This window comes from Mustela nigripes, chromosome 3 (assembly GCF_022355385.1).
Source record: "Mustela nigripes isolate SB6536 chromosome 3, MUSNIG.SB6536, whole genome shotgun sequence".
Lineage (NCBI taxonomy): Eukaryota > Metazoa > Chordata > Mammalia > Carnivora > Mustelidae > Mustela > Mustela nigripes.
In genome coordinates, this window is record NC_081559.1 from 19,195,906 (window position 1) to 19,217,967 (window position 22,062).

Sequence of the window (22,062 nt, forward strand, 5' to 3'; positions counted from 1 at the left end):
TCCCGCCCCTCCTGCAACCGGAGATCCGCAGGGTCCGCCTGCCCCCTCCTCCCACGCGGGCCTCGAGGGGCCGCTCTCCCCCGCCGACCCGACCAAGGCGCGGGCCTCACCGCGCAGGACCGAGATCCGACGCGCGCTCCGAGCCGCCCCAGCGGTGCCGCGCTCCCGGCCACAAGTTTGCCCCGCGCCGGCCAAGTTGAGAGCCGGGAGCCTCTCCGGGCTCCGGGACAGCATCTGTGCTTCTCGCTCGGGCTGGTCCGGGCATGGCCGGGCCGGGAGCATCGCCCCACGTCTGGGGGTGGCTGATGCTCGGCGGCTGCCTTCTCGCCGGAGCCCAGGTAAGCGCAGGTGCCCCGTGACACCTGCTTCCCGGAGGCTCGCGACCCGGGGCGTTAGGGAGACGGAGACCGAGGCGTGCGGGGGCTCATGCGAACACATCCAGGGGCGCGCGCGCGCAGACACACACACACACACACACGCACGCACGCACGCACGCACACACGCATCCCTCAGGGTCTGACAGGCATTTAGTGGAGCCACGAAGATAGATCTTAGGGGAGTGTCCTGGGTGGGCGTTTTGGCATCTGCAAAGTAAGGGGGTATTTAATTTACAACCGGTTCTGCATCAGGAGGCGAGACGGAGGTGCACGAACTTTTCTTGCCCTTAGACTCCTTGGTTCCCGTTTAATTAATCCGAATTATTTTTGTCTGCTGGTAATTTACTGTCACTTTTGAGAACTTAAACTTCTAGGACTGATAGTAACTACTGACTGAAAGGGTAGCTGGCTCTCCCTGATAGTCGCATACCATTAAAGCGAAGAGACTTGACAGAGCAAAAATACAGGGTTAAGTAAAGCTCAGATTGTTAATGTTGAGTGTTAGTTGTTATTTCATGCGGCTAATACTGTTTAGAGATTTTTCTTTTAGCATAAGCCCTTTCTAATATGCAAGTCACAATTCAACCTAACATTTTCTTGAGTTAAATAAAATGTGGGGTTTACACTCAACTTTTCAGATGAGCTGAATGGACATACGTGTAGTGCAAGAACCCTGTGAATTTAAACTGTATCAAGGTTATTTCTGTCTTCTGCTCAGCAGAGGGCGCACCTTGACCATCAAATGGAGCCCCAGATTTTGTGGTTTTTTTTTTTTTTTTTTTTAAATTCTTTAACCATGAGAAAAATTAAAGCATTGATTTATGTACTAATACTATCTAAACTTAATACTGTGTTCTTGGCTTTCAGATGATCAGTTTAAATGTCAATTATCCTAAAAGCATAATTTAAAGAAATTTATTATTATTATTATTATTAACCACATAGCCACATGCGTTAAAGGAAAAAATGCCCTTCCCTGCTACATACTGGGCTTTGTCTAGCATGACCAGGATGTTTAATGTATACTTGCTATGTTAAAAAAATCAAATAATATGTGTGTTATATGTTAACAAATAATATTAACAAGTAGGGTGAAAGTAGGGTATGCTCAAACCTGAAAAATTCCACCAAGGGAACAGAAACAATATGAGCAAATGGAAAAAAAAAGAAACCCTAAGGATTTGGTGACGGTTATGGAACTCTGGTGATCTCTAATGTATGTCCTGCATTTCTGTGTCATTAAGATATTTGAATAATTTGCTTAAAAGCATTGCTTCCTTGTATAAGGGCAAATGATTGTAGTCATTTATTTTATTCAGTGTTTGAGATTACCTTTTTTTTTTTTTAGGAGAATGGGGAGATACTGATTAGCACAACGACAAAATATTACTATGAAATTGTGGGTAGAACATTTCTTTTACTTTTAGCTTTCAATAAAACACTCAGGACATTGGACACTTTTTCTATAATTTTAAACCAAGGTTTCTCAACCTTGACATTATTGATGTTCTTTGTTGTGGGGACCGTCTTGTACGCTGTAGGATATTTAGCAACATTCCTATCCTGTCCACTAGAGGCCGGTGGCGTCACCTCCCCCCACCCCGCCCCCAACTCCACCCCCCAAGTTGTTGCAACCAAAATATGTCTCTAGATATTGCCAAATGTCTCTTGGGAGGCAAAATCAGCCCCAGTTGAGATACATTGCTTTAAATTGACTTCCGTTTATGTTTATAAATTAAGAATGTATGAAATGATAGCTTTTGGCCCTTTAAACAAAATGTGAAGTTTAAAGTGATTTACACTGACACGTTCACAACGTCTCTGATCATCAGTCTGCTCATGTTCATTCCCAGCTAATATGTATATTAAATTTAGAAAATATATTGATAGAACATCAAAGCAGAAAGCTTGTGTAGAACAAATGTTTATTATTTAATAAGCATTGGATCACATCACAAAATAGATAATATAGACTCGTACCTATCAATTGTTTTTAAAGATCCCTGTCGTTTTTGGTTGGTGAAGACGCACAGTTCAAAACTCACGTATTTGTGTATCAAATGTCATTACAGTGCCCAGTAATACATTTCTTGATGTCAGATTATCTTACGGAAATTGGGAGCATTGTATAAATATGTGTAGGATTTTGTTTGCTGTGTCAGTGGGTCCTTCTGGACACAGACTCTGAGATGGAATTAGTGGTACAGTAGGTTTACTGGGGAAGAATGCCTGTGAAAGAGAAAAAAGTGAGAAAGTAGAATTGGACAGGGAGAGCTTCAGACTAGGATGGAAATCCAGCAAAGCCTTGGCCAACTTCGTGGAGAGCTCAGGAGTAAAGGGTGCCCATCAGAGGAGTCCCATGTGGTGATAAAATTGCTAGGTCCTAGTACTCTGCCTGTGGTTTACTCATTAGCTCAGGATTCTTGATGTCACTGTGCACTTGGCTCCAAAGCTGAGACAGACATTTGAAAGTAACCACAGCTGGAGGCTGTCAGGCAACCACAGTCCTTACAGACAAATAGTTGGTTGTTTCTTGAAGGACTATGTTAGTGGCACACCTCTGTGTCTGCCTTCCTTACAAAATTACCAAGGGACCACACAGGTTTTGCTGAGCTCAAGAATGGGCTGACCCCACGTGATTCAGTCACCTTCTGCAGGCTCCAGAGCTGCAGATCAGTGTGGCTCCAACAGTGTATGTGCCTGGAAGTAAGCACAAAAGCATTATAATGACTGGAGAAAATTCTCAGAAGAACATGACATATTCAGCGGAAGTGTGTAACTTCCATACAGTACTAGGTATGAGCGGGTACTCATGGGCAGATTTTGTTTTTCAGTAATCATCCATTTTTTGCCCGAGTGGAATATCAACATAACAACACAGCACATTCTGATGTGGGGAAAGGAGCAGTAGCTTGGGAACCCCAAAGCCACATTCCATTTCCTCCTCCAAAAACATGCAGCCTCCTTGAGCATGAACCTTGATAGCTCTGCTCTTATTTGGTTCAGTGAGAAAGATTAGCTCTACTGACCTTCCAGTATGAAGATTCAGTCTATTGGAGAATCAGAAGTCTTATATTTGTGGAGAAGGGTGATAATCAGTGATAATATTTATTTACCTACTAAGTACCAAATACTGTGCTAAGCACTTTATTGTTATCTCATTTAGTTCTCATAATAACTTTATGAGATAGGCACCATAATTATTCATTTCATAAGGAAGAAAATGGGGCTTAGAGATGTTACGTAATTTTCTCAGGTCACACAACTAACAAGTAGAGTAGTCATGATCCACACCCTGGCTTCTACCCTGGGACCCACCCCTCGGATTGGTGTCCTTATTGTGGAGATCAGTTAGGCATTGCTTAGCTTAATTATGTCTATTCAGCCTTCTGTCCCAACAATATCCATCTCTGTGGATATATCTGAAGGAATTTCTTAGACAAGTTCATAATGGTTATTGCAAAAATTCTGTGTGTTGGGATCAACCCAGGTGCTCATCACGGGGTACACTAGGCAGCAGTAAAAAGCAGTAGATTCAATGTACACAAAATAGCGGGTATGAGATCTTTCAAACAGGATAAGCTATAGCATATAAACAATGAGATATATGACACAATCTCATTTACATACATTTAAATACATGCACATAAAGCAGCAACAAATATTGTGTGAAGATCTAGATTAAGAGGGATATGTATATAAGTTTCACATAAGTAGTTGCATATGGAGAGGTAGAGAAGTAGGAGTAGGATATAGAGAGAAAAGGGGAGATAGATGATAGATTGATTTAAAGAAATAAGTAAGTAAGCCTACAGCCGTTATCTCAATTTCTGTGTCAGTTGGAGATCATGGTGATAGCAGATGGAACTAGCAACAAGCCATCATTGGTAGATTTAAGAATGAGGACATAATTAGGATATTCGTCCCATGAGATAGCCATGGTGTCTTCATCAGCTTCTCCAAGATGGTCAGCCGAAGGACTACTCTTAGCGAAATCAAACTGAAACTTGCTTGCTGATAACGTCTGCACCATGCCTCTTTCCATAAACACTACTGTAGTTAAAGAGGAATGGTTGGTTTGTTCTCCTTCCTTCCTGTTGACAGCCAGGACGGTTTTCATTGGTCTTCCAGGCATGGGGAAGCCTTGTCTTCTGTGGCTGCGCTAATTGCAGGTAGAACCCTCAGCGTCGGCAGCCCAGAAGCTGCAAGGTAGAAGAGAGCTAGGTGTGGCCTCTTCCTGGCCACGCACAGAGAGGTTTCATTTCCTTGGAACTTCCTCAGTTCTTCGTGAACAAAAATAGAACATTTTCAACTAACAGTCACACATTCCACTTATTTTCCTGTTGAGCTTCTGTTGGATTTGTCATCCGCTAGAATCCATGTTTGTTCTTTCCCCTCTGCCTTCTCCCTGAGTTATTCTTTAAATCTTTTAATGGCAATGTGAGTTTAGACAGCCCAGTGTACCTTCTGAGCCTCCATTTCCTCCAATCTAAAGTGACAGTGATGAAGACACCATGACTATCTCATGGGATATGGGAATATTGAGTTGAAAAGTATGCAGGCTCTCAAAAGCCTTAAGGTATTGGATAATGAAAATGCCAGCTCTTTCCTTCCTTCCTTCCTTCCTTCCTTCCTTCCTTCCTTCCTTTCTTTCTTTCTTTTTTAAAAATTTTATTTATTTGAGAGAGAGAAAGAGGATGAGAGGAAAGAGGTCAGTGCGAGAAGCAGATTCCCTGCCAAGCAGGGAGCCAGATGCCTGACTCAGTCCCGGGACTCCAGAATCGTGACCCGAGCCAAAGGCAGTTGCTTAACAAATTGAGTCACGCAGGCGCCCGCCACTTCTTTTCTGTGTGTGTGTGTGTGTATTTTGTGAGGTTATTTTCTCTGCCTCCAACACTGTTCCTTCTATTCCTTACAGTTTCTCCTTCAGGATCCAGTTACATTCTGACAGCAATTGGATATTTTATTCATGGTACTGATAGCTGTTATAATTTTACATTTGTTGATCTGACTACTTGCTAAATATCTGTCTCCCCTTCTGAGAAGTCATTCTGAAGAGAGAGCAACTGCTCAGAAGGCCATGGCAGCTGTTCTGATCAGTGTGTCCTTATAGAATTGGAGATGTAAGAAGGCAGATGGATTCAAGAGACAGAAGGTACATTCAGCTGAAGGAAGAGTGCATTGGGGCAGATATGATGAGTGAAATTTTTAGATAAGCTGAGCATGAGATGCCTGAGATATTTAGGAGCTGGTTGGATTTTGGATTATAAAGCTTAAGAAAACTCTGGATTTAGCATCAGCATTTTGTAGGAAGTACCTGGAGCCACATGTGTGAATGATATTTTCTCAATGAAGGTATAATGGAAGTGAAAGCACTGGCTAACTTGCTTAAAAGAGGGTATACATATAGGTTTTCTTTATGATTACTCCTAAATTATAAATTCACAGGGGAAAAGGGACTAATAAACAGTTTGGAACACCCTGTGACAATCAGCATGGTATCTTTAGGTAGTAGGTTCTGCATAAATGTTTGAATAAGCTCATTTGTATTTTTTCATTTCAAGAAAATCATCCTCTTTGATCACACTTGGAGCTGAAGTCTCTAATCATTTACTCTGGTTTTAATATTAAAAAGGTCATTCTGTTCTAAGGGCAGAGATCATGGAACCTGCCTCTGGTCATGGAGATGGAGAGAAAAGTGCTGTTGGTCTCTAGGAGAGTTTGGTGTTTCCAAAGCTCTCTTGTCCTAATAACTGATAAAGCAGGCTCAGTATTGAGCTTAAGAGTTATTCCATTGGCTGGTGGGATTTTACAGATCTCAAAGAAAGTAAATCACAGCTTCCTGGAGGGGGAAGGAAGTATACAAAATGGTTAAGCTTATGACTTTGATATCAGCACTGAATTTGGAATCTACGTTTCCTACCCTCTCTTACTAGCATCTCAAAAGCTCAGTTTCTTCATTTGAAAAATGGGGATGACCTAATGCCAAATTCAGTAAGTTGGTGTGTGAATTGCACAGCATGAAAATCTCAGGAAATACACTGAATGGAGCACCTGTCAGAGAGCTTGCTCACTCTAACTCTTAGCCATCACTGTTGTTGCTATCATTGTGGCCGTCATCATCATCATTTCTGTTATATTTTCTAACTAGCTATTGCTGGTATAGAGAGATGATTTTTTTTTTAAAGAATTTATTTATTTATTTGACAGGGAGAGACACAGTGAGAGAGGAAACACAAGCAGGGGGAGTGGGAGAAGGAGAAGAAGGCTTCTTGCTGAGCAGGGAGCCTGATGCAGGGCTCAATCCCAGGACCCAGGGATCATGACCTGAGCCAAAGGCAGACACTTAGTGACTTGAGCCCCCAGGTGACCTGAGAATTGATTATTTTTATTTACTGATTCATACCTACCAAGTTTATTCTGAAACAGTAACAATTTTCTCCAATAATAATACTGTTATTTCTTTTTATCTTTTGTCTTATCTTACTGCATTAACTAGAGCGCCCAATATAGTGTTGGATGGTAATAATTACTAGAGGGATACTATCTTGTTTATTACTTCGATGGCACTGCTTCTAAAGATTTATCATGTATGGTATTTGCTCATGTTCATGTTAATTTTATTAAACTGTTAAATGGAAGGCAAGTGTAGAAAGTTCTGAATTATATCATATATAATTTTTATTTTAAAGTCCTAAATGATATGCCATTTCTTTTTTTAAAAGATTTCATTTATTTATTTTAGAGTGAGAGAGACAGCATGAGAGGGAGGGGCAGAGGGAGAGGAGAGATAGAATCTCAAGCAGATTCTATGCTGAATGTGGAGCCTGACACGGGGCTCGATCCCAGGACCCTGTGATCATGACCTGAGCTGAAACCAAGAGTTGGACTTAGTTAAATTATAGCCAGTTTGCAATTTGGTACACTATCCAAGTACCCCTGATATGTTCTTTCTTTGAAAATATGTCATATTAATTGTTTTGATGTTCTGCCACAGGTAGTGGGCTACTTGAGGGCAAGAACTGATTCTTCATAACTTTTCTATAGTACATAGCTCATTAAATATTGGTAAGTGTTTGTATGATCATAGGTAGAAGACCTATTACATATTGCTGCTTGAATTAGCAAATAAGTCAAATACTCTTGTTAATAACAAGATACATATTATTAACATACTTAAAAACCTAGCAAACAAACAAAAGTGTTGCTTAATCCTATTTGGCTAAATATTTATGTGACTAGATTAGAGCAGACTTCTGTGTGTAATTAAGGTAAACTTCTTCCTTTTCTTTATGAAACCATTTACATCAAATTGCAAACTGGCTATAATTTCTTAAATGAGAATAATTTATACTTCTTGTCACTTTCCTTACTTACATAATCAGGCTAGTTCTGTTTTCTATGAGAAAAAAATTTTCAGTAATTTTTTTTTACTACACTTTATGAGAGCAAAGATTATGTTTAACAATACATTTATACCAATTCTGTGGGCATGAGATATGTCTAAGCTTGCATATTCTTCTGCCTACACCACAGGAGACTCTGCCTTCAGAAAGGCATTCATGCATATTGTGAGCACCAAAGTGGAGCTTCTCCTCTCAACGTCTCTTACTTCCTATATGCATAAAGTCTGTCAGGCACAACATCCAGAAGCTGTTGGCTTGTCGTGTAAGCAAAACTTAAACACAATTTTCATATTGATTAATTGAACTTAGAGATATCTAAAAAACTAGAAGAAACCATAAGTAGACATGTGGGGGTTTCCTGCAGTCTTAAAAAGGCCTCTTAATATCAACCCAAAAGACACAGTATGCTTCTATTTCCCACCAGATTGGTAATATATTTGGAATGGCATTTTGTCTGTGAGTTTATCACATTTTTTTACCCCTCGTGCTAATTGTGTAATAAGTGCCCAAGAGCCATACTGTCATTCCTGACCTACCTGAGGAAGTTGTTGACTACATCTATTACCTTGATTTTGGTGATGGCATCTTAAGTGTTTGCATGTGTCTGAATCCACCAAACTGTACCCATCAAATATATATAGTTCTTTGTATTTCTTTCTTTCTTTCTTTTTTTAGATTTTACTTATTTATTTGAGAAAGAGAGAGAGAGAGCATGTGTGTGCATGCATGCACTTGCCACCTGGGGGGTGGAGCAGAGGGAGAGGGACAAGCAGACTCTAGACTGAGCATGGAGCCTGATGTGGGGCTTGATCTCATGACCCTGAGCGGAAACAAGAGTTGGACGTTCTAACTGACTGAGCCACCCAGGAGCCACTAGTTGTTTGTATTTTAATAAAGCTGTTAAAAAAAAATACCACCTTATCTAATAAACAACAACAAAAAAATCTCCAAACAGGGCCAAATGGGCAAGGTGGTCACTGGTACAAACTTCCAGTTTTAAAATAAGTAAGTCATAAGGGTTTAACGTACAGCATGTTGACCATAGTTATCACGTTGTATTGCGTTATTTGAAAGTTGCTAAGAGAGTAGATTTTAACACTTCTCATCCTGGGAAAAATATTTTGTAAATGTATGGTAGCAGATGTTAAATGGACTTATTGTGGTTATTATTTCATGATATATATGAATATCAAATCAGTATAGCTGGAAATAATACAACATGTTACACATCAATTATAGTTCAGTTAAAACACAATAAAAAACCCATAACCTTCTATTCATGACAGTTCAGTTCAGCAAGTTCTTAGAGGGTCTCACATGTGCTGGACACTGTGATAATCACTGGAAATAGAAACACGGTCAACACATGCCCACCTTTTCAAACAGATCATGTTCAGTATTCTCAGAACGATTTTGACATTTGAATTAATGTTTAATACAACCTTTGAGTGATGTTGATTCATTCGGGAAGGAAGTCAACATGATAAGACACAATATTGTTGGGTGGCTGGCTCTTATGTCTCTCCCCACATCTGTCTAAAAGTTTGTGCCTTAGACTATACTGATCTCACACAGTCTTGTCAAATATAGCCCTTTCTATTCTCCGCACCCTTGGCTCTCTGGGTTATTTTATTTTACCTTTGGTAAGACCATGTGGACTCCCACTTCTTACTGATTTAGAACCCTTTATTAATCCCAAATCTATTGACTAAATTCCTTATTACATGTTACCTTTTCCTACTCCCCAGACACCATTATTCATTCAACTATCTAAAAATAGTCACACCTCAACCTCCTCTCTTTCATCCATAAAGCTAGCAGTTGTGTGATAGGCAATCACATCCTTAGTCAGGAATTAGGGAAACCAAAATTTCATTTCAACATTCAACCCTTTTTTTTTTTTTTTTTTTTTTTAAAGATTTTATTTATTTGACAGAGAGAGATCACAAGCAGACAGAGGCAGGCAGAGAGAGAGAGAGGGAAGCAGGCTCCTGCTGAGCAGAGAGCCCGATGCGGGCCTCGATCTCAGGACCCTGAGATCATGACCTGAGCCGAAGGCAGCGGCCCAACCCACTGAGCCACCCAGGCGCCCTCAACATTCAACCCTTTTTTGAGAGGTCATAGAAAATGGTTTAATTTACAAGTTCTCATAGTAATTTTCCTTTATTCTCTTAATATACATTCATAATTGTTATAGCTAATGAGTGCACAGTTTCTACCATGTGAAACTTACTTTATAGTTTCTTGACCTTATTATTATTGTTTATAAAAATTATTTTTATTAACATATAATGTATTATTTACCCCAGGGGTACAGGTTTCTGAATCATAAGCCTTACATTCTTCACAGCACTCACATCACATACCCTCCCTAATGTCCATAACGCAGTCACCCATTCCATAACCCCCTCCGCCCAGCAACCCTCATTTTGTTTTCTGAGAATAAGACTCTCTTATGGTATGTCTCCCTCCTGATCCCATCTTGTTTCATTTATTCCTTCCTAACCCCCTAAGCCCCCCACACTGCCTCTCAAATTCCTCATATCAGGGAGATCATAATGATAATTGTCTTTCTCTGATTGACCTATTTGGCTAGGCATAATACCCTCTAGTTCCAGTCACGTCATTGCAAATGACAAGATTTCATTTCTTTTGATGGCTGCATAGTATTCCATTGTGTGAGTGTGTGTGTGTGTGTGTGTGTGTGTGTGTGTGTGTGTGTATACACACTACATCTTCTTTATCCATTCATCTGTTGATGGATATCTAGGTTCTTTCCATAGTTTTGGTATTGTGAACATTGCTGCTATAAACATTTGGGTGCAAATGCCTCTTTGGATCACTACATTTGTATCTTTAGGTTAAATATCCAGTAGTGCGGTTGCTGGGTTTTAGGATAGTTCTGTTTCCAACTTTTTGAGGAACCTCCATGCTGTTTTCCAGAGTGGCTGTGCCAGCTTGCATTCCCACCAACAGCATAGGAGGGTTCTGCTTTCTCCGCATGCTCTCCCACATCTGTCGTTTCCTGACTTGTTAATATTAGCCATTCTGACTGGTATGAAGTGGTATCTTATTGTGATTTTGATTTGTATTTCCCTGATGCCGAGTGATGTGGAGCACTTTTTCATGTGTCTGTTGGCCATATGGATGTCTTCTTTGCAGAAATGTGTATTCATATTTTCTACCCATTTCTTGATTGGATTATTTGTTCTTTGGGAGTTGAGTTTGATAAGTTCATTATAGATTTTGGATGGTAGCCCTTTATCCGATAAGTCATTTGTGAATATCTTCTCCCATTCTGTCAGTTGTCTTTTGGTTTTGTTGACTGTTTCCTTTGCTGTGCAAAAGCTTTTGATCTTGGTAAAGTCCCAGTAGTTCATTTTTGCCCTTGGTTCCCTTGCCTTTGGGGATGTGTCTACCAAGAAGTAACTGTGGCTGAGGACAAAGAGGTTGCTGCCTGTGTTCTCCTTAAGGTTTTTGATGGATTCCTGTCTCACATTGAGGTCTTTCATCCATTTTGAGTCTATTTTTGTGTGTGGTGTAAGGAAATGGTCCAGTTTCATTTTTCTGCATGTGGCTGTCCAATTTTCCCCAATATCATTTGTTGAAGAGACTTTTTTCCATTGGATATTCTTTCCTGCTTTCTTGGAGATTAGTTGGCATAGAGTTGAGAGTTTATTTCTGGGCTCTCTATTCTGTTCCATTGATCTATGTGTTTGTTTTTGTGCCAGTACTATACTGTCTTGATGATCACAGCTTTGTAAAAGAGCTTGAAGTCTGGAATTGTGGGGCCACCAACTTTGGCTTTCTTCTTCAACATTCCTCTGGCTATTAGGGTTTCTTTCTGGTTCCATATAAATTTTAGGATTATTTGTTCCATTCCTTTGAAAAAAATGGATGGTATTTTGATAAGGATTGCATTAAATGTGTAGATTGCTTTAGGTAACATGGACATTTTCACAATATTCGTTCTTCCAATCCATGAGCATAGAATGTTTTTCCATTTCTTTGGGTCTTCCTCAATTTCTTACATGAGTACTTTATAGTTTTCTGAGTACAGAATCTTTGCCTCTTTGGTGAGGTTTCTTCCTAGGTATCTTATGGCTTTGGGTGCAATGGTAAATGGGATGCACTCCTTGATTTCTTTTTCTTCTGTCTTATTATTGGTGTATAGAAATGCAACTGATTTCTGTGTATTGATATTATATCCTCACACTTTACTGAATTCCTGTACAAGTTCTAGTAATTTTGGAGTGGAGTCTTTTGGGTTTTCCACATAAAGTATCATATCATCTGCAAATAGTGAGAGTTTGACTTCTTCTTTGCTAATTCAGATGCCTTTAATTTCTTTTTGTTGTCTGACTGCTGAGGCTAGGAATTCTAGTACTATGTTGAATAGCAGTGGTGATAGCGGACATCCCTGCTGTGTTCCTGATCTTAGGGGAAAAGCTCTCAGTTTTTCCCCATTGAAAATAATACTCGCTGTGGGTTTTTCCATAGATGGCTTTGATGATATTGACCTATGTACCCTCTATCCCTACACTGTGAAGAGTTTTGATCAAGAAAGGATGCTGTACTTCATCAAATGCTTTTTCAGCATCTATTGAGAGTATCATATGGTTCTTGTTCTTTCTTTTATAAATGTATTGTATCACATTGATTGATTTGTGGATATTGAACCAGCCTTGCAGCCCAGGAGTAAATCCCACTTGGCCATGGTTAATAATCCTTTTAACATACTGTTGGATCCTATTGGCTGGTATTTTGGTGAGAATTTTCACATCTGTGTTCATCAAGGATATTGGTCTGTAATTCTCCTTTTTGGTGGGGTCTTTGTCTGGTTTTGGGATCAAGGTAATGCTGGCCTCGTGAAATGAGTTTGGAAGTTTTCCTTCCATTTCTATATTTTGTAACAGTTTCAAGAGAATAGGTATTAATTCTTCTTTAAATGTTTGGTAGAATTCCCCTGGGAAGCTCTCTGGCCCTGGGCTCTTGTTTGTTGGGAGATTTTTGATGACTTCTTCAATCTCCTTACTGGTTTTGGTTACTTCAATCTCCTTACTCCTTTCAGGTTTTCTATTTCTTCCAAACTACCAGTTTTGGTAGTTTATATGTCCCTAGGAATGCATCCATTTCTTCCAGATTGTCAAATTTGCTGGCATATAGTTGCTGATAATATATTCTTATAATTGTTTGTATTTCTTTAATGTTGGTTTTGATTGCTCCTCTTTCATTCATGATTTTATTTATTTGGGTCCTTTTTCTTTTCTTTTTGATAAGTTTGGCCAGGGGTTTATCAATCTTATTAATCCTTTCAAAGAACCAGCTCCTAGTTTTGTTGATCTGTTCTACTGTTCTTTGTTTTCTATTTCATTGATTTCTGCCCTGATCTTTATTATGTCTCTTCTCCTGCTGGGTTTAGGCTTTCTTTGCTGTTCTTTCTCCAGTTCCTTTAGGTGTAGGGTTAGGTTATGTACTTGAGACCTTTCTTGTTTCTTGAGAAAGGCTTATATTGCTATATACTTTTCTCTCAGGACAGACTTTGCTGTGTTCCAAGGATTTTGGAAGGCAGCTATGCTCACCACTATACCACCAATGCTGTTCCAAGGATTTTGAACAGTTGTATTTTCATTTTCATTTGTTTTCCTGAATTTTTTTTCAATTCTTCTTTAATTTCCTGGTTGATCCATTCATTTTTTAGTGGGATGCTCTTTAGCCTCCATGTATTTGAATTTTTTCCAGCTTTCCTCTTGTGATTGAGTTCTAGCTTCAGAGCATTGTAGTCTGAAAATATGCAGGGAATGATCCCAATCTTTTGATACCAGTTTTGACCTGATTTGTGACCCAGGATGTGATTTAGTCTGGAGGATGTTCCATGTGCCCTAGAGAAGCACATGTATTCTGTTTCTTTGGTATGGAATGTTCTGAATATATCTGTGATGTCCATCTAGTTCAGTGTGTCATTTAAGGCCTTTATTTCCTTGTTGATCGTTTGCTTGGATGATCTGTCCATTTCAGTGAGGGGGGTGTTAAAGTCCCCTATTATTATTGTATTATTGTTGATGTGTTTCTGATTTTGTTATTAATTGGTTTATATAGCTGGCTGCTCCCATGTTAGGGGCAGAGATATTTAAAATTGTTAGATCTTCTTGTGGGACAGACCCTTTGAATATGATACAATGTCCTTCCTCATCTCTTAGCATTCTTTGGCTTAAAATCTAATTTATCTGATATAAGGATTGCCACCCCAGCTTTCTTTTGATGTCCATTAGCGTGATAAATTGCTTTCTACCCCCATTCTGATACCATGTGTCTTTTGATTGGGGCATTTAGCCCATTTATATTTAGGGTTATTATTGAAAAATATGAATTTAGTTCCATTGTATTGTCGGTGTTCCTTTCTGGTCTACTACTTTTAGGCTCTCTCTGTGCTTAGAAGACCCCTTGCAATATTTCCTAGAGGGCTGGGTTAGTGTTTGCAAATTCTTTTAGTTTTTGTTTGTCCTGGAAGGTTTTTATCCCTCCTTCTATTTTCAGTGACAGCCTAGCTGGATATAGTATTCTTGGTTGCATATTTTTCTCATTTAGTGTTCTGAATTTATCATGCCAGTTCTTTCTGGCTGCCATGTCCTTGTGGATAAGTCTACTGCTAATCTAATATTTCTACCATTGTATGTTACTGACTTCTTACTTACTTCTTACTGACTTCTAGCTGCTTTCAGGATTTTCTCTTTGTCACTGAGACTTGTAAGTTTTACTTTTAAATGTCAGGGTGTGGACATATTTTTATTGATTTTGTGGGGGGTCTTTGTGTCTCCTGGATTTTGATCCTTGTTGTTTTTGCCATATTAGGGAAATTCTCTACTATAATTCTCTCCAATATACATTCTGCCCCCTCTTCTTCTTCTTCTGGAATCCCCATTATTCTAATATTGTTTCATCTTATGGTATCACTTATCTCTCAGATTCTCCCCTTGTGGTCCAGCAGTTGTTTGTTTCTCTTTTGCTCAGCTTCTTTATTCTCCATCATTTGGTCTTCTATATCACTAATTATCTCTTCTGCCTCATTTATCCTAGCAGTAAAAGTCTCCATTTTTTATTGCACCTCATTAATAGCTTTTTTGATTTCAACTTCTTTGATTTTAGTTCCTTTATTTCTGCAGAATGGGATTTTATTTCTCCAGAAAGGGTTTCTTTAATATCTCTCATGTCTTTTATTGGCCTAGCTAGCACCTTGGGAATCGTCATTCTGAACTTTAGTTTTGACATATTACCAATGTGTGTACTGATTAGGTCCGTAGCCATTGGTACTTCCTCTTGTTTTTTTGTTTTTGTTTTTGTGAGATTTTCCACCTTGTTATTTTATCTGGATAAGAATATGTGAACAAGAAAATAAGGTCTAAAAGGTGGTAAAAACCTCAAAAATGTAGGCCAACCAAATCAGAGGAGACCCAAAACCCAGGGGAGAAAGAATGGGGAAAAAATAAAAATTAAAATAAGTAAATGAATAAATGAATAAATGAATAAATTAATATTAGACTGGTGAACTTGATTTTGGGTGTATTTTGGTCTCTTAGAAGAAACTACTTCCCAAAATTTTAAAGAAAGTAAAACATATATATATAAAAATAAAGGTAAAGATGATGAATGGATGGAGTATAACTATAAAGATGAAAATTAAAAAAAATTCTAAAAAAAGGAATTAATAAGTTGGTTGGAAGAAGGAAAAAAAAAAGAGAAGAGAATGTGCTCAGGCTAGAGATTAGAACAAAGCCATATGCTAGATTTAGGGTATATTTTGATCTATTAGAAGAAATTGTATCCCAAAATTTTTTAGAAAATAAAACCTATATGTGTACAAAAAATAACATTATATACAACGAAGGGATAAAATATGACTATAAAGAAGGTTTAAAAAGATTTTTTTAAAGAATGGTATTGTTAAGATCAACTAGTTAAAAAATGTTAAAAGAGGAAAGAGGAAAAGTTAAAAAAAGTAGAATAAGAAAAACATAAAATTAAAAAAAATTAAACTTTGCAAGACTTAAGGATCATGGGGAAGAAGCCATGAATTCTATGCGTTGCTGTCCCCTAGCTCTGGAGTTCTGCCATTCTTCATTGGTGAGCTGGGTCTTCGCTGGATGTTCTTGCTGATCTTCTGGGTGAGGGGCATATTGCAGTGAGTCTCAAATGTCTTTGTCCAAGATGGAATTGCACCAACCTTGCCAGGGGCCAAGCTAAGTAATCTCCTTGGGTTTGCTCTCAGGAGTTTTTGTTCCCTGAATGCTTTCTGTAGAATTCTGGAGGATGGGAATGAAAATGGCAGCCTCCCAATCTCTGGCCCAGAGGAGCTGAGAGCTTGGGGCCCGACTCCTTAGTGTGCCTTCAGAAAAAAGCAGTCAATCACTCCCATCTCCCTAGTCTATGGCTGTGCTCTGAGCTCACGCTGCCTGTGACCAAGCATTTCTGTCTCTGGTGCACAGCCGTATTTGGAGTCTCCAAACCCAGCTGATTCCTGGTGCGCTGCTACTCCTGGAGGAGGAAGGTGAGTCTCTCCAGATCTGCTACTTGTGGGGTCCCTTCTTGAAGAGCAGTGGTCTGACTGTGTGTTGGATCACAGTTGAAGGCAACCTTGTTACTTCAACAAGGAGTGAGAGCTCACTCCTTGGCTCTGACTATGTAGTTGGCTTTCCCGCTCTGATACCTGGGAGTTTTGCCACACTCAGACACCCCCGATCTTTCTGTGACCCTGTGGGACCTGAGACCACACTGTCCACACAAGGGTTCTACCTTTGCTTAGCCTCTGGAGTGATGTCCGTCAATGAAGCAGACATCTAAAAGTTATGATTTTGTGCTCTGCTGCTCCACTGTTTGCTGGGAGCAGGCACCTCCCTCCGTGGTTTATCTTCCTGTCACTTGGGATTCACTTCTCTGCATGTCCTACCTTTCAGAAACTGGTTGATTTTCTGTTCCTAGAATTGCTGCTGTTCTTCTCTTCTATCTCCTGTTGAGTTTGTAGGTGTTCAGAGTGGTTTGATAACTACCCAGCTGAACTCCTGGGACCTAATGTCCTATCAGTCTGCTAGTCCTCCTCTCTGGACCTCTAGACCTTATTATTAATAGTAATTTTACCTCATTGCTTTTGCTCAAAATTAGCCTTCTCATTCTCATTGTATATCAACCATGTTATTTTTCCCTGCCACAACTCTTTCTCAGGATCCCACAGCAATGCTGTGTGACAGATGTGTTGCCTGGGGTGGTGACAGTATGGATACAAATGGATGAAATGTTTTCACTGCAATTTGGTCAGCAGCCTGATTTTCTGTATTTCAAATTCTGGTTGCCAATTGCCTGAAGGAAATAATCATCTTCTTGATGATTTTTCGTATCCCCAAACAGGCCAACACTGTTTGTTATGGTGGAGGTAGATTTTTTATTTTGTATTGCATTTCTTTCTTTCTTTCTTTCTTTTTTTTGGTTGTGTAATGTGATTCTTTTAAAGGTGTACAACGCAATAATTTAGCACATATATATACATGCTGTGAAATGATTATCATTATCAAGTTAATCAACACATCCATCACCTCACTGTGTGTGTGTGTGTGTGTTTGTGTGTGTATGGTGAGAACACTTATGATCCACGGGCTTACCATGGAGATACTACATGTTTGGTTTAATAATAAATTAATATTTCAAGAAAATGAGTCGAATAAATTACTGGGTTTCCCAGTGAACATAAAAATTTTATTTATACTATATTGTATTCTGTTAAGTGTATCATAACATTATGTCTGAAAAAATGTACGTATCTTAATTAAAAATACTTTGTTGCTGAACAGATGCTAACGTTCACTCAAGATTTCAATATATCATGATCACTGATTACAGATCACCATAAGAAATATGGTGAAACATGAAAGAGTTTGAAATATTGCAGGAATTACCAAAATGTGACACAGAGACATGAAATAAGTAAATGCTGTTGGAAAATGGTGTGGATTGCCTCATTCCATGCAGGGTTGCCATAACTTTTCAATTTGAATTAAAAAAAAAGACAAAACATAAAACAGCATCAGTGAAGGGCAATAAAGCCAAAGTGCAATTAAATGAGGTATGCTGGTTTTTTGAAGTCCTGTATTTCCCCATAATTACAGGGACCCCACTCAAAGCAAATTTTCAGCTTTTCTATGTTCATAGAAAATTCCAAAATTCTTAGTGTGGAATGACTTCAAAAGTCATTTTTTTAGATGTACTAGCTAGTTAGGTTTTTAAGTAACTAAAGTTCTTGGGTCAGTTTTGCTGAGATTTGGAAATGGAGCTTTTGACTTGAGGATTGAATGTTGCACACACCTGCTTGATCCTATGGGCCTAGTTCTTAACTTGGCTAATTCAGAATTTGTGTTTTGATGGCAACTTCCATAAAATAAGTAAATTACTTTTGAGGAAGATATAATTACTTCACTGAATTTCTAAGGGGTTATTTTAAATTAGTTGGTGATTAATTGTTGACACTTAACTCTTGCTTGGGAGATTTGGTAATAGGTAGGAATTTAAAATTGTCAGTTCTAATTGGTTTTGTTTGAGAAGATAGAGAATTTTCATATTTATAGAAGCCTATAAATTATGTGGGGCTAACTATTGCATGATTTCTTTTGCACTAAAATTCTTTGCCAAATAGTCTTAATATATTTGCACTTAATTTAGCTCAAATTAATAGATTATATTGTATTTAATTTAAAGTTTAGTTGGTCTTTCTCTGTCATGGTTATCATCATTAAAAGAAATACAATTCACTAAAATAAATGAATAAAGAATGAATAAATGAATAAAGAAATAATAATGAATAAATGAATAAAGAAAGTACTTTGAGAAAATTGTAGGTTCACATGTACTATAAGAAATAATACAGGAATTCTGTGTACCTTTTACCCTAGTGCTCCCTTGGTGTCATCTTTCATAACTATAAAACAATAGCCCAAGCAGGAAATTCATTTTGATATAATCCACCTACTTAATTCAGCTCTCACTGGTCTTATATGCATTCGTTGATATATGTGTGTGCATTCAGTTTTATGCAGTTTTATTACATGCATAAATGCCCTTGACCACCACCACAGTCAAAATGCAGAACAGTTTCTACACAGGAATCCCTCCTGCTACCTTTACATAGCCGCAGCCTCTTCCTTCTACCTTGTCCCTTGCTCTCTCTAGTACCTGCCAAACCACTCATCTGTTCTCCATCTCTATAATCATTAGACGACTTGAATAATTAACTATGCTTGGTTTCTAAATAGTAATTGGAGTTCTACAAATATTAATAAATTCGTGTGGTTAAGATGAAAGAGAAAGTGTGGATGATAGGTGTGAATGGTGACGATTCTTTGTGATCACTCTCCTAATGCGGAAATCCTAACTGATTTTGAATGAGGCCACGGATAGGTCCATTGTATTCTTAAATTCCATTTGCTTTCTGCATGAACAGGGTCATGGAAGTTTCATGGTTTATTGCCTAATGTGCAAAATGGACTGGTCTTTAGATTTAGTTTTGACTTAGAGGTCAATTTGTGAAAGGATTAAAAAACTTGAGAAGTTTTCCAACAGCGTTTCCACCATTTTCCCACCATTTTCCAACAGCGTTTACTTATTTGGGTTGTGTGTGTGTGTGTGTGTGCGCGCGCGTGCATTTTTGCTGTGTGTTTTATCCATATAACTTGTTTTACTTTGAATTAAAAAAGGACAAATGGGGAAACACTTTTATAGTTGCAGTTTTAATTAAAAGTGGATGGTTCAATATTTTCCCCAAAGCTATCAGTTTATTATAACAGAATCCTTTTCTCTATTCGAACCCAGTAGTATAGAAAATAAATTCTGAATGATTAAAAACATGTTTCAGGGCGCCTGTGTGGCTCAGGGGGTTAAAGCCTCTGCCTTCGGCTTGGGTCATGATCCTGGGGTTCTGGGATCGAGCCCCGCATTGGGTTCTCTGCTCAGCAGGGAGCCTGCTTCCCCCTCTCTCTCTCTGCCTGCCTCTCTGCCTACTTGTGATCTCTGTCTGTCAAATAAATAAATAAAATCTTTTTAAAAAAAGGGAAGGGCTTTCTGAAAGATTATTTTTAAAAAAACCAAAAAAACAGAAACATGTTTCCTTCTCCACAATATAAAATCTTTGGCTACTCTCAATGAAATCATATTCTTGGGAATGAAATTAGTATTTAAACAAAAAAATATTAATATGTTTGTATGAACTCTTTTGAGGCCTGTGTGAAAACATGAAGTAAAAAGTTAATAAGACTGGTTAGCTCATTAATACTAGACTGCATGACCAATCCTGAATTCCAAACAAAATACCTTATTATAGACCAGCTCACCTTTCTCTTGGACTGTGGAAAGTAGAATGTCCAAAGAAATTCATTCTCTTTAAACATAGTCTTTCAATCCTTTCCAAATTAGAGTCAAATTTGGTATATGAATATTACAATAACTTCCTAAGAAAGCATTATATGCATTAAAGAAATTTCGCCTTATAAGGAGACATTTTTGCAAAATTACAAAATAGTCATATTTTAACATTTCTTATTAAAAAAATTTTTTTTTAAGATTTTATTTATTTATTTGGTAGACAGAGATCACAAGTGGGCTGAGAGGCAGGCAGAGACAGAGAGAGGGGGAAACAGGCTCCCCACTGAGCAGAGAGCCTAATGCGGGGCTCGATCCCAGGACCCTGGGATCATGACCTGAGCCGAAGGCATAGGCTTTAACCCATTGAGCCACCCAGGTGCCCTGACATTTCTTATTTAAAACATTTGGTTTTTACAACCACCTTGTGGCAAATTATCACAAAACATTTGTTTTTTTACAAGCATCTTGTGGCAAATCATCATATACTAAAATGAGGTAATATTTTTATATATATTGTGTTTTTTCAAGTTAGGACAGATTGATTCTTTTGAAAAAACTTAAATAATTGTAGATTCATATGTAATTGTAAGAAATAATACAGAGAGAGCCCTGTATCCTCTACCCAGCTTCTCCCAGTGGTAATATTTTACAAAAAGTATAGTACAATATCATGACCAGTTTATTGACATTGATGTAGTCAAGATACAGAACTTTACTATTTCCAAAATATTCCCCTTCTGTTGCCATTCTATGGATGCACTCACATCTCCTCCACCTCAACCCCAGGGCAACGATTAATCTGTTCTCTATTTCTATAATTTACTGTGTGTTTTCACTCTTTTTTTTCCCCCTTTGTTCACTTGCTAGAAATTTTTCAATTTTATTGTCTTTTCAGAGACCTAACTCTTTGTTTCATTGATATTCTCTATTTTTAAAAAAATATTATGGATTTCCTTTTTTATCTTTATTATGTCCTTCTTTCTATTTGCTTTGGATTTAGTTTTCTCTTCTTTTTCTAGGTTTTTGAGGTAAGACATTATGTTATTGACATGAGACTCTTCTTCTTTTCCAATGTAGGTTTTAGTGCTATAAATTTCTCTTGGCATCGCTTTAGTTGTACCTTACACATTTTGATATTTTGTATCTTCATTTTCATTCAGTTCAGTGTATTGTTTTGATTTCCCCTGAGACTTTCTTTTTGCTGCATGGGTTATTTAGAAGTATGTTGTTTAGTTTCCAAGTGTGTGAAGACTTTCCTGTTTTTCTGTTTTTGATTTCTAGTTTGAGCCCATTGTATCTGAGAACCTAGTCTGTATGATTTCAGTTCTAAACTTGTTGAGATCTGTTTTATGGCCCAGGACATGGTCTGCCTTGATATATATTCTGTAGGCATTTGGAAAGAATTTGTACTTTGCCTTGTTGAGTGAAATGTCTAAATGCCCATTAGGTCCTCTTGGTTGATGGCATTGTTGAGTTCTTCTATATCTTTGTTGCTTTTCTGTCTCTTTGTTTTATCAGTTGAGCAAGGAGTACTGAAGTTTCCAGCTTTAATTGTGGACTAGCCTATTTCCTCTTTAAATTCTATCAATGTTTGCTTCACATATTTTTCTGTTTTTTTTTTTTAAAGATTTATTTATTTATTTTAGAGAGAGAGTGAGAGTGTGGGGCCAGAGGGAGAAGAGAGAGAATCTCAGGCAGACTCCCCACTGAGTGTAGAGGGCTTCCATCTCATGACCCTGAGATCTGACCTGAGCCAATACCAAGAGTCAGTTGCTTCACCGACTGAGCCACCAAGGTGCGGGCACCCCTATTACTTTTTGTTGCATATACTTTCTTTCTTTCTTTCTTTCTTTCTTTCTTTCTTTCTTTCTTTCTTTCTT

General features: G+C 38.3%; 1 protein-coding gene across 1 annotated transcript in view; it reads left to right on the forward strand.

The window, feature by feature from the left end:
• The first annotated feature begins 263 nt into the window (after positions 1 to 263).
• PTH2R (parathyroid hormone 2 receptor) overlaps positions 264 to 22,062 on the forward strand; it is an 87,548-nt gene continuing 65,749 nt past the window's right edge. The window contains exon 1 of the mRNA XM_059392661.1: positions 264 to 338. Within this exon, the coding sequence (XP_059248644.1) occupies positions 264 to 338 (75 nt within the window). The remainder of the gene's footprint in view (positions 339 to 22,062) is intronic.